This window comes from Cervus canadensis, chromosome 14 (genome assembly GCF_019320065.1).
Source record: "Cervus canadensis isolate Bull #8, Minnesota chromosome 14, ASM1932006v1, whole genome shotgun sequence".
NCBI classification, from domain to species: domain Eukaryota; kingdom Metazoa; phylum Chordata; class Mammalia; order Artiodactyla; family Cervidae; genus Cervus; species Cervus canadensis.
Window position 1 is genome coordinate 48023794 of NC_057399.1, and position 16273 is coordinate 48040066.

Genomic DNA, 16273 nt, shown 5'->3' on the forward strand with positions numbered 1-16273 from the left:
TCAGACATTACTCAATGCCTGAAGAATTATGAGTACAATTACTCTGGAGGAAGAAGCAAAAAATAATGGAATACATTAGCGAGTGTTATAAATATAAACATCTTTATTTGTGGAGGTTTCTTGAGGATTCTTATATGAGGGAAAGGCACTTTTAATTTCCATTCTGACAACCTCTCAGGCAAAGTGGCTGTATTCCTGTTCCCTGAGGTAGAGACGGATGCCATGGAAATAGCCCCAGGCAGGAAGTCCCAAATGAGAACAGCACAGATGGTCTCCTTCCACCTGCTCCAATTGTTTCAGGCTCTGATCCGGGCTGGAGAGGAGTTTATCCAGCAGAGTGTTGTTCCAAGTAGCACGGCTGTGCTCCGCGGTTGAAGAGTTAGTTGGAAGCTCTGCTGGAGCATCAGATAGTGGTAGCAGGGGCCTTGAGTCATCTTCAGCAGTGGAGTGATCTCTCTTTTCCAAGGAAATCTGAAGTTGGCTCTGTCCATTAGGCTTGACTGAGAACGGATCCTTTGTATTTCTTTCAAGTGTTTGAAGATATCCTTGTTTTTCCTGGCAGTGGATCCCAGACCCGTTCCAGCGAAAAGAGCAAGCAGGGATGCAGCAGAGCATCACTCCTTCCACCAGCAAGTGGATGTGGGCCATAGAGAATGTCAGTGATTCTGCAGACGGCCGGGAGGGGGCGCGCGAGCACCGCGAAACGACGAGCAAACAGCGCTGAGATGGAACCGCAGCCCGCCTGCTTCTCCAGGCGACGGCGAGAGCGCGCTCGCTGTGATTCGATCGCTTCTGCTTTCGAATCGCAGTCTTGGGAAGAGTTGGCAGTTGACTCGCGTGGGGCTGCTGGAGAGACAGGACGCAAAGTTTCCAGAGAGCTTTTTCTAGAAGCACTGATTCAGAGGTGCGCATATCACTAGCCCTTTTGGAAAAGGCCTGGTTTCTGCTGTCCTGAGTAAGGAGCCAGAATGTTGCATTTTTGGAAACATCGCCCGAGTAGTGGGCTTTTTTTGCAAAGGTCAACATGAAGCAGGCCATGTTTGAGGAAAAGAAACCCCAAGGCGGGGGTTCTGAGCGAGATGAGGCTGATTACAGAGTGGGGCTCGTTTCCGGCGCGATGCAGCCACACTCAACAGAAATGGGCCGGGCAGCGGTGATGGGTTTATTGGCGATGCGAGGATGGACAGCGTTGTGCCCCAAGTGAAACCAGAAGTGGGCATGGGACGATTGGTTACTGGACGCTGTGGGGGCGTTGCTGACAAATGAAACAAGGTACCTGCGATGAGACTATTGGCTGCACCACCGTGATGGAGCGGGGATCGACCGGCACTGCGATCACGCTGCAATCCCGCTGCAATCCCGCGCGCTAGGAGAACGATGGGAGGGCGCTGTGCACCCCAGGAGACACAGCGGCCGCGCAGACTATTGGCTGTGCGGCGACGGTGGGGGCGGGTGGGCGTTGCGCGCACAAGGAGCGCGGCGGCTCAGAGACTATTCGCTGCGGGGCCCTGCCGGGGCGTGGCTCAGACGATCGAATCCCGCGGTGGCTAGGAGACGGTTTGTAGTGAGTGGATGGGAGAGAGTTCCGCACAAATTGGAACCTAGTGGAACACAGTGGCCGCGATGAGACTATTGGCTTTCCCACGATCGGGGTGGGGGTGGGGAGGTGCGGGGCGGTGCGAGCAGGGTGGAATCCCGCGGGGGCTCAGAGACTATTCGCTGTGGGACTGTGGGCGGGCGTTGGGTCCAAAGTGGAACACAGCGGCCGCGATGACGCTATCCGCTCTGGGGCGATGGGAGGGCGATACCGGGCGGTGGCGATGAGACACAGCTGATGTGACTTGACGACAGCGTTGAGGACAAACTGAGCGCGGAGATCGGCGAGGAGACAATTGTTTATGGGCCGACGGGAGGGCGATGCGCGCATAGGAAGACCTGCGGGGGCGATGAGACTGTTTGCTAGGCGACAATGGGACAGAGTGGGTCAAAGTTAAACCCGGTGGCGGGGATGAGACCCGGGGCGTTGGGAGTATGGAAGAGCTGAAGAATAGTGAAAGACCGCGGTGGGGATGGGATTATTGGCAATGGGACGCTGGGACAGCGTCGTGCACAACCTGAAATCCGGCGGTGGGTTGAGGCTGTTGCGAACGAGAAGGTGGAAAAGTGTTGCGGGCAAAGTGAAAGCTGGCGTCCGCGCTGGGACAATAGGAGATGGGGCCGAGGGGGCGGTGTTGCGCTGTGGGTGCCGCGGTGGTTAAGACTTCGCTGTGGGGCGATGGGAGGGCGTTGTGCTCAAAGTGAAACTCTGACAGCGCTGAGACTATTGGCTGTGGGCGACGGGAGGGCGTTTCTCACACAAGGCCGTTTCTCACTGGACTTGGCTTTGAGACGTTGGGAGAGCGCTGCGAACAAAGTGGAAGATGGCGGCAGCAGAAAAGCTACTGGCGGTGGGACGGTGGACAGCTTCGAGGGCAGAGTTAAACCCGGCGGGGGGAGGAGACCATGGGCGATCGGACGGTGGACGGTGTGGTCCGCACAGGGGCCCCTGACAGCGGCGACGAGACCATTCACTGTGGCAAGATGGAAAGGCGTTGTACCCAGTGAGACACGATGGCAGCGATGTGACCTTCGGTTAGAGTTAGTGGGACGGCGTTGCGGACACAGTGAAAGCGGGTCTAGGCGATGAGACAATGGGCTTGGGACGGTGGAACCGCGGTGTGGTCATAGTTAAAGCCGGCGATGGGCGTGAGACTGTGAGAGATGGGAAGATGCGAGGGCCTTGAGCACCAAGGGGACCAGGGGGAGCCTTTTTGGACAAGAGGAGAAACAGCCAAGGCGAAGGGACCCTGGGAGTGCGTTGCAGACAGAGAAGTCAGCGGCGGTCAGGGGACAAATAACCGTGGGACGGTTTGGGGCACTTCCTGGGGGTAAGATGGGACCAGGGAACTGTGGGCCCCTGGAATGCTCTGGAATTTTCAGGGTTTCTTTTAAGTATTCGGCCATGAAGTGGGGGAGTAAGTATTGAATAACTGAAAAGTAGGAATATTTTTTAAAAAACACAGCCCTTTACTTTTTAAATTAGTTTTATATTTCATTAATATATTTATTTTAAATTGAATAGTTCATGTTTTCAACTTTATAATAAATTTATATAATGCTTCTTAAGTATTAAGTGTAGAATATTGAAATATGTTTTATATTTAACAATAGCATTTTATTTTTGTTTAAACTATATGTTCTTTGTACTAAAACAAGTATTTAATATAGTTTTACTTTTCTATCTTTAATGGATGGAAAGTTGTTAATATTTTCGAGATTACTTTTCACTTATTTTTAATTCAGGGATTACCATATCTGACAGTTTTTAATGACTCGGTGATGGTCATAAGTAATGTTTAACTCATGTTCCTGAAACCTTTTCCCAGGACTACATTGTTGGAAATGAGGGTTGAAGTGTACAAGAAACTAAGGACATGTAGAAGGTCAGAATTTTTCATTTTCCGTAGTAAGAATTTTATAAACGGAATGGAATTTGCCCAAAATTTATTGGCATCCAGAAGGCTTACTTTGTAAGACTCTCAAATGTAAGGTGGTGTCTATTTTCCCCCAGTTGAAAAAAAGACAAAAGAACCCCACATTATATATCGGGGACCTACAGCATGAGCTGTCTGATATCTTTAAATAAGTGAAGGAGACAAGAGCAGGTAAACTGTACGGATATATGGAGCGTATTCCTATAACTTGGACATTGCACGTGTCTTCCTTCTGTTTTAAATTCCTCAAAGGCAGGGGCCAGAAAACTAGTATTCTGCAGGCTTGTTTTGCAGTAAATGTCTCCAGGGTGCTCTGCAATTTTTCATATGTGTTGTCACATAAAGCAAGTTGACATGGAAACTGCCACATTGACTTTTGTTTCATAAATAATGTATTTCCCATATAAAAGTTTAAAATTAATAAATAATACATAAATCAATTTAAAATAGCTTACAGTCTTGAACTGTCCATTGAAATCCAGTACATTGCATTGTCAGTTACTTCAAGAGTCTCTGCTGGTTGAAGAGTCTTATATAAAGCTCACATTGCCCATTCAGGAGCCACAGGTGGGGAGATGTTCAGTCACGGAGGTACCCTGTTAGGCTCTTGAGGAAAGAAAAGTTCCTGAGCATTTCCGCTCTCACGACTGCCCAGGCACAGCTGTTGTAGTCCTTGGACTTCAGGTACTCCACGAGGTTGAAATAATATTTCTTCAGGTGAGGAACGGTCATGTCTCCCATAGTGAAGTTTTTCTTCTGCATGATTTCCTTCTGGATTGGCTCCAGATGATCCATCTGCCCTTGGAGTTCCACAAGGAGGTCCTCAACGATGGTCTCAGACCAGCCAGTGCTGGAGAAGTCTCTGGTGAGAATACCGAAGATCTGCTGGAGCATCTCATAGATGACCAATACGGCATCTTCCTTCCGGAACTGCTGTGCTTGCCTCATCTCCTCAGGGACCTGGAAGTCCATCCTGACCTCGAGGCAATTTTGAGGAGTTGAAGGTAACTGCCGCAGGAGTTTCTGACACACCGTGTCACTCCTCCTTTGCTGGAATCGAAGCAAGCTGTAGTTCATGGAGAGAGCTGTGGTGGAGAAACACAGCAGGAGAACCATCTGGAGGAGGCACCAGTAGGTCATGATGAAAACAGGCACAGGGCTACCTGTTCTGCTAGTAGATGCTGAAGCTGAGTCTTCAGCCCTTTGCAGAGTGAATGTCCTTCCTCCTTGAGTGTGGACTACTTAAATAGGGTGGCCCTCCAGTCTTTCTATTTGAGGGGAATTTCCCACTTTCCAGTCTCCCTTTTAGTTCTCTTGTGTTGGTAAAATGATTAGTTTCCACTAAAACTCTTTTTCTTTTTAGCTTCTTTCTTATTTTATATGTGTTAGGGGAAAAGATATACAGTCTGGGAGAATTTCTAATGTTTCTGTAAGTTTTCAGTGAATTGCTAAATGCAAAAAAAAAAAAATGGCTAACAAATTTGAACTGAATTATTATAGGGTTCTTTAATTGGCAAAAGATCTTTCTTGTTCTTTTTTTAATATTGTTAGATTTTGTGAAAGGGTCCTTATTTCTAAGAGTTTAATGATTGTAGGAAATTATTTTTTGTATAAGCTAAGTTTGTGTGAATGTTTTTTGGCCTTAACCATAAGCAGCAAGAGATTGCATATCTTTATCAACCTTAATTTATTGCTTGATTTGGGAATCTCAAACTGTCCAGATATAGCAAAGTAGAGGTTAAGTCTTATCTCGATGCAGGCAAATGAATTTTACACAAGCCACTTATTAAAGTTCATGATATGTTTTGTAGGATGCCTTATGACCATAACTGATGGCCAATGTATATTTATTTTGTATATCGTTTGAATAGTCTATTTATTACAATTAATACAAGCAACATAATTAATAAAATTAATATTGTCGATTATACTTATTATATGATTAATTATACTATAATTAAGAATATAATGTAATTAATATTAATTAATCTAATAATCTAAAATCTGATTTTGAATACTAAGGTAAGGATGCAGCAAGCAGGAAAAAATTCCTTCCTCTTCACTGTGTGCCTTTAGTACTGTTTGTACATGAAATTTTTCCCATAATGAAAGAATATTTGTGAGATAGGATTCTTAAGTATTTTCGTAATCTAGTTTCAAAGAATTTAAACAATGTTACTAAATTTTTACCCTTTCTTTTCTCACATTAAAATTTTTTCTGTAAGGAATATATTTTTGATATCATTAGAAGATGAAAATCACCTAGTTATATTCAAAAGCAGGGCATAAAATTGTAGATACAATGCCACTATGTAAAAGTATATAGGAAAAAAATAAACTAAAGGAAATATACTAACATTTCAATAGGAATTATATTTAATTTGTGCAACTGAATAGTGATTATTTGTTCTTTCTGTGATTTTCCCATATACTACCAGAGAATGTATTCAGCACTGCTGAGAAGAAAAAATCACTGGAGCCATACAGGCAGTTTAAATTTTTCTAGTTGCCACATCAAAAGATTATAAAGAGACAAGTGAAGTTAATTTTAACAGTGTATTTTATTAAACACAAAATATCCTAATGTTATGATTTCAACACACACCAATATAAAATTAATCATGAGATAGTTACATTCCTCTTTTTCATCGTTCCTTCAAAATACGGTGCATACTTTTGCAGTCATAGTATAGCTAAGATTGGGCTAGGCAAGTGCTCACTTGGCCTCTATGGTGATGGCTCATGGTGGCCAGCACAGCTCAAGATAGAGGGAGCAGCGTGCACAGAGCCGGGAGAATTGCCGAGTTTGCAGGGACCACGTAGAAGGAGCTTTCTTTGCAAACGTCAACCTGGACCAGGCCATGTTTGAGGAAAAGAACCCCCAGGCGGGGCTTCTAATGAGTTGGGGCTGATTTTACTGTTGGGGCTCGTTTCCGGTGCGACGCAGCCACACTCAGAGAAAGGGACCAGGCAGCGTTGATGGGGATTATTGGCGATGCGAGGATGGACAGCGTTGTGTCCAAAGTGAAACTAGAAGGTGGGCATGGAACGATTGATGTGGGGGCGTTGCTGACAAATGAAACAAGGGAGCGGCCGGCACTGCGATCACGCTGCAATCCCGCACGCTAGGAAACTGTTGGCTGTGGAACGATGGGAGGGTGCTGTGCACCGAGTGAACCACAGCGGCCGCGCTGACTATTGGCTGTGCGGCGGCGCTGGGGGCGCGGGGGGGCGTTGCGCACCAGGAGCGCGGCGGCTGTGAGACTATTCACTGCGGGGACCTGCCGGGGCGTGGCTCACACGATTGCTTCCCGCGGTGGCTAGGAGAGTTTGCAGTGAGTCGCTGGGAGAGAGTCCCGCACAAATTGGAACGTAGTAGAACACAGTGGCCGCGATGAGACTGTTGGCTGTACTACCATGATGGGACGCGGGGAGCGACCGGCACTGCGATCACGCTGCAATCCCGCGCGCTAGGAGAACGATGGGAGGGCGTTTGGCACCAAAGGAAACACAGCGGCCGCGCTGACTATTGGCTGTGCGGCGACGGTGGGGGCGGGGGGGCGGTGCGCACCAGGAGCGCGGCGGCTCAGAGACTCTTCGCTGCGGGGCCCTGCCGGGGCGTGGCTCAGACGATCGAATCCCGCGGTGGCTAGGAGACGGTTTGTAGTGAGTGGATGGGAGAGAGTTCCGCACAAATTGGAACCTAGTGGAACACAGTGGCCGCGATGAGACTATTGGCTTTCCCACGATCGGGGTGGGGGTGGGGAGGTGCGGGGCGGTGCGAACAGGGTGGAATCCCGCGGGGGCTCAGAGACTATTCGCTGTGTGACTGTGGGCGGGCGTTGGATCCAAACTGGAACACAGTGGCCGCGACGAGACAATCCGATTTGGGGCGATGGGAGGACGATACCGGACGGTGGCGATGAGACACAGCTGATGTGACTTGACGACAGCGTTGAGGACAAAGTGAGCGCGGGGATCGGCGAGGGCACAATTGTTTATGGGCCGACGGGAGGGCGATGCGCGCACGGGAAGACCTGCGGGGCCGATGGGACAGAGTGGGTCAAAGTTACACCCGGTGGTGGGGATGAGGCCCTGGGCGTTGGGAGTATGGAAGAGCTGAGGAAAAGTGAAAGACCGCGGTGGGGATGGGATTATTGGCAATGGGACGCTGGGACAGCGTCGTGCACAACCTGAAATCCGGCGGTGGGTTGAGGCTGTTGCGAACGAGAAGGTGGAAAAGTGTTGCGGGCAAAGTGAAAGCTGGCGTCCGCGCTGGGACAATAGGAGATGGGGCCGAGGGGGCGGTGTTGCGCTGTGGGTGCCGCGGTGGTTAAGACTTCGCTGTGGGGCGATGGGAGGGCGTTGTGCTCAAAGTGAAACTCTGACAGCGCTGAGACTATTGGCTGTGGGCGACGGGAGGGCGTTTCTCACACAAGGCCGTTTCTCACTGGACTTGGTTTTGAGACGTTGGGAGAGCGCTGCGAACAAAGTGGAAGATGGAAGATGGCGGCAGCGGAAAAGCTACTGGCGGTGGGACGGTGGACAGCTTCGAGGGCAGAGTTAAACTGGCGGGAGGAGGAGACCATGGGCGATCGGACGGTGGACGGTGTGGTCCGCACAGGGGACCCTGACAGCGGCGACGAGACCATTCACTGTGGCAAGATGGAAAGGCGTTGTGCCCAGTGAGACACGATGGCAGCGATGTGACCTTCGGTTAGAGTTAGTGGGACGGCGTTGCGGACACAGTGAAAGCGGGTCTAGGCGATGAGACAATGGGCTTGGGACGGTGGAACCGCGGTGTGGTCATAGTTAAAGCCGGCGATGGGCGTGAGACTGTGAGAGATGGAAGATGCGAGGGCCTTGAGCACCAAGGGGACCAGGGGGAGCCTTTTTGGACAAGGGGAGAAACAGCCAAGGCGATGGGACCCTGGGAGTGCGTAGCAGACAGAGAAGTCAACGGCGGTCAGGGGACAAATAACCGTGGGACGGTTTGGGGCACTTCCTGGGGGTAAGACGGGACCAGCGAACTGGCGCCGCTGGAATGCTCTAGAATTTTCAGGTGTCTTTTAAGTATTCGGCCATGAAGTGGGTGAGTAAGTATTGAATAGCTGAAAAGTAGGAATATTTTTAAAAACACATCGCTTTCTTTTTAAATTAGTTTTATATTTAATTAATATACTTGTTTTAAATTGAATAGTTCACGTTTTCAACTTCATAATAAATTTATATAATGCTTTTTAAATATTAAGTGTAGAATATTGTAATATGTTTTATATTTCAAATAGCATTTTATTAAGTTTTATTTAAACTATATGTTCTTTGTACTAAAACAAGTATTTAATATTGTTTTACTTTTCTGTCTTTAATGGATGTAAACTTGTTAGTATTTTCAAGATGACTTTTCACTTGTTTTTTATTGAGGGCTTACCACATCTGAGAGTTTTTAATGACCCTACAGCATGGGCTGTCTGTTACATTTAAAGAAGTGGAGGAGACAAGAGCAGGTAAACTGTATGGATACATGGAGCGTATTCCTATAACGTCGACATTCCGCATGTCTTCCTTCTGTTTTAAATTCCTCAAAGGCAAGGGCCAGAAAACTAGTATTCTGCAGCCTTGTTTTGCAGTAAATGTCTCCAGGGTGCTCTGCAATTTTTCATATGTGTTGTCACATAAATCAAGTTGACATGGAAACTGTCAGGTTGACTTTTGTTTTATAAATAATGTATTTCCCATATAAAAGTTTAAAGAAATAGATAATGCATAAATCAATTTTAAAATAGCTTACAGTCTTTACCTGTCCATTGAAATCCAGTGCATTGCATTGTCAGTTATCTCAAGAGCCTCTGCTGGCTGAAGAGTCTCACGTCAACATCACATTGTCCACTGCCAGAGCCACAGGTGGGAGATGTTCAGTCTTGGAGGTATCCTGTTAGGCTCTTCAGGAAAGAAAAGTTCTTGAGCATTTGTGCTCTCACAACTGTCCAGGCACAGCTGTTGTACTCCATGGACGTCAGGTACTGCACGAGGTTGTATTTCTTCAGGTGAAGAACGGTCATGTCTCCCATAGTGAAGGTTTTCTTCTGCATGATTTCCTTCTGGATTGGCTCCAGATGATCCATCTGCCCTTGGAGTTCCACAAGGAGGTCCTCAATGACAGTCTCAGACCAGCCAGTGCTGGAGAAGTCTCTGGTGAGAATACCGAAGATCTGCTGGAGCATCTCATAGATGACCAATACGGCATCTTCCTTCCGGAACTGCTGTGCTTGCCTCATCTCCTCAGGGACCTGGAAGTCCATCCTGACCTCCAGGCAATGTTGAGGAGTTGAAGGTAACTGCCGCAGGAGTTTCTGACACACCGCAATGCTCCTCCTTTGTTGGAATCGAAGCAAGCTGTAGTTCATGGAGAGAGCTGTGGTGGAGAAACAGCAGGAGAACCATCTGGAGGAGGCACCGGTAGGTCATGATGAAAACAGGCACAGGGCTACCTGTTCTGCTAGTAGATGCTGAAGCTGAGTCTTCAGCCCTTTGCAGAGTGAATGTCCTTCCTCCCTGAGTGTGGGCTACTTAGACAGGATGGCCCTTCATTCTTTCTATTTGAGAGGAATCCCAACTTCCAGTCTCCCTTTTAGTTCTCTTATGTTGTTTAAATGATTAGTGACCTCTAAAACTCTTTTTCTTTTTAGCTCCTTCCTTTTAGATTCTATATTTTTTAGGGGGAAAGATATACAGTCTGGGAGAATTTCTAATATTTTTGTAGATTTTCAGTGAATTGCTAAATGCTAAAAAAGAAATGCCTAGTCAATTTGAACTGATTATTAGAGGGCTCTTTCACTGGGAAAAGGTCTTTCTTGTTCTTTTTTCACATTGTTAGATTTTGTGAAGGAGTCTTTATTTCTAAGAGTTTACAATTTTAGAAAAAAAATTACTTTTTGTATAATCTAAGTTTGTGTGAATGTTTTTTAGGCCTTAACCATAAGCAGGAAGACATTGCATTCTTTACCAACCTTAATATATTGCTTGATTTGGCAATCTCAAACTATCCAGAATATACCAAGGTAAAGACTAAGTCATATCTCTAGGCAGGCAAATGTCTGTTACACAGGCCATGCATAAAAGTTTATGATTTCTCTTGTAGGATGCCCTTGTGACCATTACTGAGGGCCAATGTATATTTATTTTGTGCATACTCCGAATAATCTAAATATCTGATTCTGCATACTAAGGTAAGGATGCAGCATCAGGAAAATGCTTTCCTCTTCAGTTTGTACCTTTAGAACTGTTTGTACATGAAATTTTCCCCATAATGAAAGAATATCTGTGAGATAGGATTCTTAGGTATTTTCATAATTTAGTTTCAAAGAATTTAAACAATGTTACTAATTTTTTACCCTTTCTTTTCTCACATTAAAATTTTTTCTATAAGGAATATATTTTTTGGCATCATGAGAAAATAAAAGGCACCTAGTTGTCTTCAAACGCAGGGCATACAATTGTAGATACAATGCAAGTATGTAAAAGTATATAGGAAAAAAAGTAAACTAAAGGAAATATACTAGCATTTCAGTAGGAATTATATTTAATTTGTGCAACTAAATAGTGATTATTTGTTCTTTCTGTGATTTTCCGATATGCTACCAGAGAATGCATTCAGCACTGCTCAGAAGAAATATCATGGGAGCCATACAGGCAATTTAAATTTTTCTAGTGTCCACATGAAAAGATTAAAAAGAAACAGGTGAAGTTAATTTTAACAGTGTATTTTATTGAGCACAAAACATCCAAATGTTATCATTTCAACACATACCAATATAAAATTAATAATGACATGGTTACATTCCTCTTTTTCATCATTCCTTCAAAATACGGTGCATCCTTTGGCGGTCATAGTACAGCTAAGATTGGGCTAGTCAAGTGCTCACTTGGCCTCTTGTGGTTGATGTCATGGTGGGCAGCACAGCTCAAGATGGAGGGAGCAGCTTCCACAGAGCCAGGAGAATTCCTGAGTCTGAGGGGACCACGTAGAAGGAACTTCAAATTGTGGACGAGTTATGTTCCAAGATCCAAGGGGATCAATGGTGGGAAAATCAGCTCAAGATGTATTCGGGATGCTTTTGAATGCCAGAGTGTGGCTTTGTACTTAATTTGAGAAGTCTTCAGGCAGACAGGGCGCTAGGTTGTGCCCTGGACAGAAGAATGGGCCCAGATATTGTTGGGAACTGAAGCAGGGAGAAGTCCTGCCCAGGTGCTCTCGTGGCTGTAGAGACTGGAAGTAAAGACCAGAGTGAGGAACTGGAAGAAGGGGGCGGGTGCGGAATTGTAAACAAGAATTCCTTCTGCTTTCTTCCCTTTGTCCTCCTCCCAGTTCCTGCTATTGTCATCATGAGCTGTTTCCTAATCGGTCTCTTTCAAATGCCTTCATGGAGTTTATATTGATTTTTGTCAGTGTAATTAATTATGCTATGAAAATCCTTGTTTGTATCCTTTGGTGCACTTTTGTATAGCCTTCTGTTGGGTATATGGCCTAGGATGAAGTAACTGGGTAATAGAATGTGCATATGTTCAGATGTAGTAGCTAATGATAAACATATTTTTGATAGTTTACACCCATTTATATTCTCACTATGAAGAGTATGGGATGTCAGTTGCATTACTTTCTTTTCAACACCAGGTATGGCCAGTCTTCTTAGTTTTAGCCCTTCTAGTGAATCGTAGTGATATCTTATTTGAGTTTTAATTCATATTGCCTAGTTATTAATAAGATTCAGCGCATCTTCATGTTTATTGACCATTTGGATGTTTCCTTTGTGAGGGGCCTGTCCAAATCCCTTGCTGACTGTCTCAGATAATGTTTTTTTTTTTAATCTAAAGATGATGTAATTGTGTACATACAAAATACAAAAGGACGTAGAAACTATTGAAATTTTAAAATAAATTTAACAATGTCACTGAAAAAAAGATCAGTATTAAAATCAATCACATCTTTTTACAATAGCAATAAAAATTGGAAATTGCCATTTCAAAATGATACCACTGATAAGAAGATAAAATGTCTACTACTAAGAAATTGTCAGAGCCTGGAGCTGCCTAAGGCAACATGGAAATTAAAGGTAATGTGCCATTCTAAATGGCATCCCTGGACAGAAGAACAATTTTGGGTAAAAACTAAGGTGATCTGGGAATACCCTTGAGTTTCACTGACTGGGACTCCATGCTTTCACTGCAGGGTCCTGCTTGGATCCCTGGTTGGGGAACTATTTAATAAGATGTCACAAGTCTCACAGCCATAAATAAATAAAAATGAAATTCCTGCAACCAGTGGGGCTGGGTGGGTGGGTACAGGAATAAGGACATCTGAATAAAGTGTAGATTTAAGTTTTTTTTTAAAAAATAGCTTTGACAGGACAATTTCTCTTTACCTCTGACCTCTAAGTACAAGTCTATAATTGTACTTTTGACTCAAATTAGATGGCCAGAAAAAATAACAGTTTCTTTCTCTAACATTGAGACAGGATGTTTTAAATCTTGATCGTTAATGAGGTTAAGTAACTTCTGTCTTTGTAAGTGAGCAAGGGACATGTAAGCGTGTGATGAGGTAGTAAGTCTCAGTGAGAAGGGAAATCAGAGCGTGCAATAGGAGACTGTCAAGGCCACCTCCTCCTGAGAAACACAGTCATTTAGTGAACAAACATTTACTTAGCAAACATGTCCTCAACACATCATAAAGTAAAACAAATATTGCCATTTTCTTGGACTATTTTCAAACTATCTCTCAATAAATTTTTGGTTCTGGCTTATATGTCTTGCACATTCTCTCTGAGATTCATTGCAATATATTTATGCTTTCTTATTGTTGCAAGTATGAATGAAATCTTTTCATGACATTTGCTAATTTTTAATAAACTAAGTTTTCCTTGCATTTTCATACACACATGCTTATGAGAATGACTAATTTTGGTTTTTTTCTCCGATCGCTTTGCAAACACTATATAAAAGTTTGGTTGATTTTTCAAATTTCTAGATAAACAAATACATTGCCTGCAAATTAAAAAAATAAGGTCTGATAATAGCAATGTGATGACCGTATGGAGCAACTCCTGTTTGTTGTGTATATTTGTACAACTACTTTCAAAGACATTACCTAGCCAAGCTGAAAATATTAACCTATGGTCTATGACCCAGTCATATATGGATGTAAGAGCTGGACCATAAAGAAGGTTGAACACTGAAGAATTGATGCTTTTGAACTGTGGTGTTGAAGAAGACTCTGGAGAGTCCCTTGAACTGCAGGGAGATCAAACCAGTCAATCCTAAAGGAAATCAACCCAGAACTTCATTAGAAGGACTGATGCTGAAACTGAAACTGCAGTCCTCTCATGAGCTGACTCATTAGAAAAGACCCTGATGCTGGGAAGGACTGAAGGCAGAAGGAGAGTGGGACAACAGAGGACACGATGGTTGGATGACGTTCAATGGACATGAGTTTGAGCAAGCTCTGGGAGACGGTGAAGGACTGGGAAGTCCTGTTGCAGATCACTGGGGTCACAAAGAATCAGACATGAGTGAGCGACTGAACAACAACGTGACCCGGTAAGTCCACTCATAGCAGTTACCCTAGGAAAGAATCATGTAAATATGCATCAGTATAGAAGTAAAGAAAATTCAGATCAGCAATATTCATAAGAGTCCCAAACTAGTTGCAGCCCAAATAGCCGTTAAAATTGCATAAATACTTTATCTATCCTGATCATAGGGTTAGTAATAACAATAAAAAGTAAGAACCACAACTAAATACACAAATATAGCAGTGATTGAAAGATACTCACCCCAGAAGAAAATGTATACTACTTATGTAAATTTAAAGATAGCCCAAACTAGACTGGAGACATTTTGCTCGGCAACCTAGAGAGCTCCTGTGAAGATTGAGGACCACGATGGAAAGTCCGTCTCCAGCTTGAGGGAAGAGCGTGTCTTCCCAGCTTCCAGCTGCGGCCTGGCTCTCGCCCTCTCGCAGGACCTGAGGCTGACTCTGCCCGGGCCCGGGTTGCCCTGTGCTCACAGCCGAAAGCTTGGGGCCAGCGCCCCTCCTCAGGCCTCCCACCGGGTGTGGAGATGGACAATGTGCAGAGAGATCTAAGTGCCCCGGGTCGCAGCCTCTTCTCTCCTCCCTTTCCTCACACTGAGGTCATCATTCACAGGCCGTGGACAATACTCATCCCCCAGTGTGTCTCCTGCTCACTTCAGATGCAGCTGGGACTAGGTAGTTAGGTCCGGGCCTTGGCTAACTCTCCTAACTCCTCTAGGAGGTACCCAACCAGAGCATCCTACACTCTGCACCCCTGTGACTCTCAGAACGCTCCCATCAGAGGGTCGATGGCCCAGGAACAGGCAGGAGCAGCCCATGCCTTGTTTTCAGTGTTTGCTGCCCGGACCCGCTGCTGCTGCTAACTCAGACTGGCCCTTTCAGAACATGCCCGTCTGCATCAAGCCTGCATTTACTTTTGCCTTCTGATTCCAGGTTGTTCTCTGAGCTGGACTCTGAATTCTCAGAATCACTATCAAGGGTGCATTGAGTCAGGCCAACCTAAGGTTGGGAAAAGTGAAAAGGACAACACATTGGCTGCAGCTGCTGAACAAGCCTCAGCAGCCCCCTGCCCCACCCAGCTGACGTGAGGGCACATCTCACTGTGTGAGTTCTGGGTGAGTTTCCTGTCTCTGAGGCAGTTTCCGAATCTTCTTTAAGGTGAAACAGCCCAAGGCAAAGCCGTCTACATACTTAAAGCTGACCAGTGACTTGAGTTTTGTTACATCATCAGAGATTGTGTAATGAACCCCAGAAGGCAAAAATAGCAACAAAGCTGATGTAACAAGTGAAAAGGAAACTACATGCAAGCTGCCAAAAGGGATTTCAGGATCCAGGCTGGGAATCCCCTCTGGCCTGGCCTCCTGGCTGGGTTGAGTGCACAGCGCAGAGCATCCTCCTGACTGCCTCCCAGACGCTTGTGTCCTCCTGGCTGAAACTCTGAGCTCCTAAACTCCAGAGAAAACCAAGAATCCAGTGAGGGTGGGGGTGAGTCCTTGTAGGCAGCTGGGCTGTGTGCCAGGTAGGAATGTTTCCATCTAAACTCTGGGTGTTGTTGCAACAGGCTTGGCCTCGTCATCACCGTGAATGGCTATTTCTCCTCTTGCTGTGCAGTGGGTGAGCTGCAGCAATCTGTCTCTGAACAGCTCTCTGGGAACTGCCTCATCTTCCTGACCACAGACCCAGAACGTCAGGAAATAATCTTCTAACCAGATTCAAATAGAAGAGTTAACATAAGGAGCACTTGGGAAGTGTCTAGTACCATTCTGAGCATGTGCTACAAATTAAAGCAATAGTCTTACCATACTTTCAAGATAAGATTTTATGATTATCTTAGTTTTGCAGTTAAGACATAATGCAGCAGTTTATAACTAGGCAATCTATTTTTATGTACTAATGAAGAAAAATCTTGAAGATCTATTTGCAAGTAAATATAAATAAATGAAAAACTGGAGTATATGAGAAATTTATATTTATGTGATATACGTTAGTATGTCCATATGTGTAGGTTTATCAACTACATATTAAAATGTCTAGAAGGACACCCATTAAATTGTTAACAGTATAAGATTAGGGTGCATCCTCCTAGATGTCAAGGGTAGGCATTCCTTTGTGTGAATTATTTAAAAGTTTAGCAATGATGTGTGTGTTTAAT

The 16273-nt window shown here is 44.9% G+C and overlaps 2 protein-coding genes and 1 pseudogene across 6 annotated transcripts; 1 reads left to right on the plus strand and 2 right to left on the minus strand.

The window, feature by feature from the left end:
- The first annotated feature begins 597 nt into the window (after positions 1–597).
- LOC122453393 lies at positions 598–15676 on the plus strand. 5 transcript variants are annotated; one of them, XM_043487396.1, is made up of 4 exons: positions 2057–2927; positions 3426–3482; positions 11178–11225; positions 15055–15676. In XM_043487396.1, the coding sequence occupies exons 1-4, from the start codon at positions 2761–2763 to the stop codon at positions 15107–15109; spliced, it is 327 nt and encodes a 108-aa protein (XP_043343331.1). In that variant the 5' UTR covers positions 2057–2760; the 3' UTR covers positions 15110–15676. The 5 variants fall into 5 exon arrangements, 3 of the variants coding, with proteins under 3 accessions (XP_043343330.1, XP_043343331.1, XP_043343329.1); XM_043487394.1 differs by lacking the exon at positions 15055–15676 and adding an exon at positions 11340–13335; XR_006273034.1 differs by lacking the exons at positions 3426–3482; positions 11178–11225; positions 15055–15676 and adding exons at positions 598–1378; positions 12532–13335 and having other exon boundaries at positions 2094–2927.
- LOC122453400 (interferon beta-2-like) lies at positions 4113–4673 on the minus strand. The gene has a single exon (XM_043487403.1). The coding sequence runs from the start codon at positions 4671–4673 to the stop codon at positions 4113–4115; it is 561 nt and encodes a 186-aa protein (XP_043343338.1).
- LOC122453401 lies at positions 9449–10001 on the minus strand (annotated as a pseudogene).
- Positions 15677–16273: the final 597 nt, after the last annotated feature.

Bases quoted from the DNA above. Each gene is read 5' to 3' on its own strand.
- LOC122453393 (XM_043487394.1), top strand. From the start codon at position 2,761: ATGGGAAGATGCGAGGGCCTTGAGCACCAAGGGGACCAGGGGGAGCCT. The intron at 3,483-11,177 runs GTCAGAATTTTT...ATATGCTACCAG, and splicing joins AAACTAAGGACATGTAGAAG to AGAATGCATTCAGCACTGCT. The intron at 11,226-11,339 runs GCAATTTAAATT...TCATTTCAACAC, and splicing joins ATATCATGGGAGCCATACAG to ATACCAATATAAAATTAATA.
- LOC122453400 (XM_043487403.1), bottom strand. From the start codon at position 4,673: ATGACCTACTGGTGCCTCCTCCAGATGGTTCTCCTGCTGTGTTTCTCC.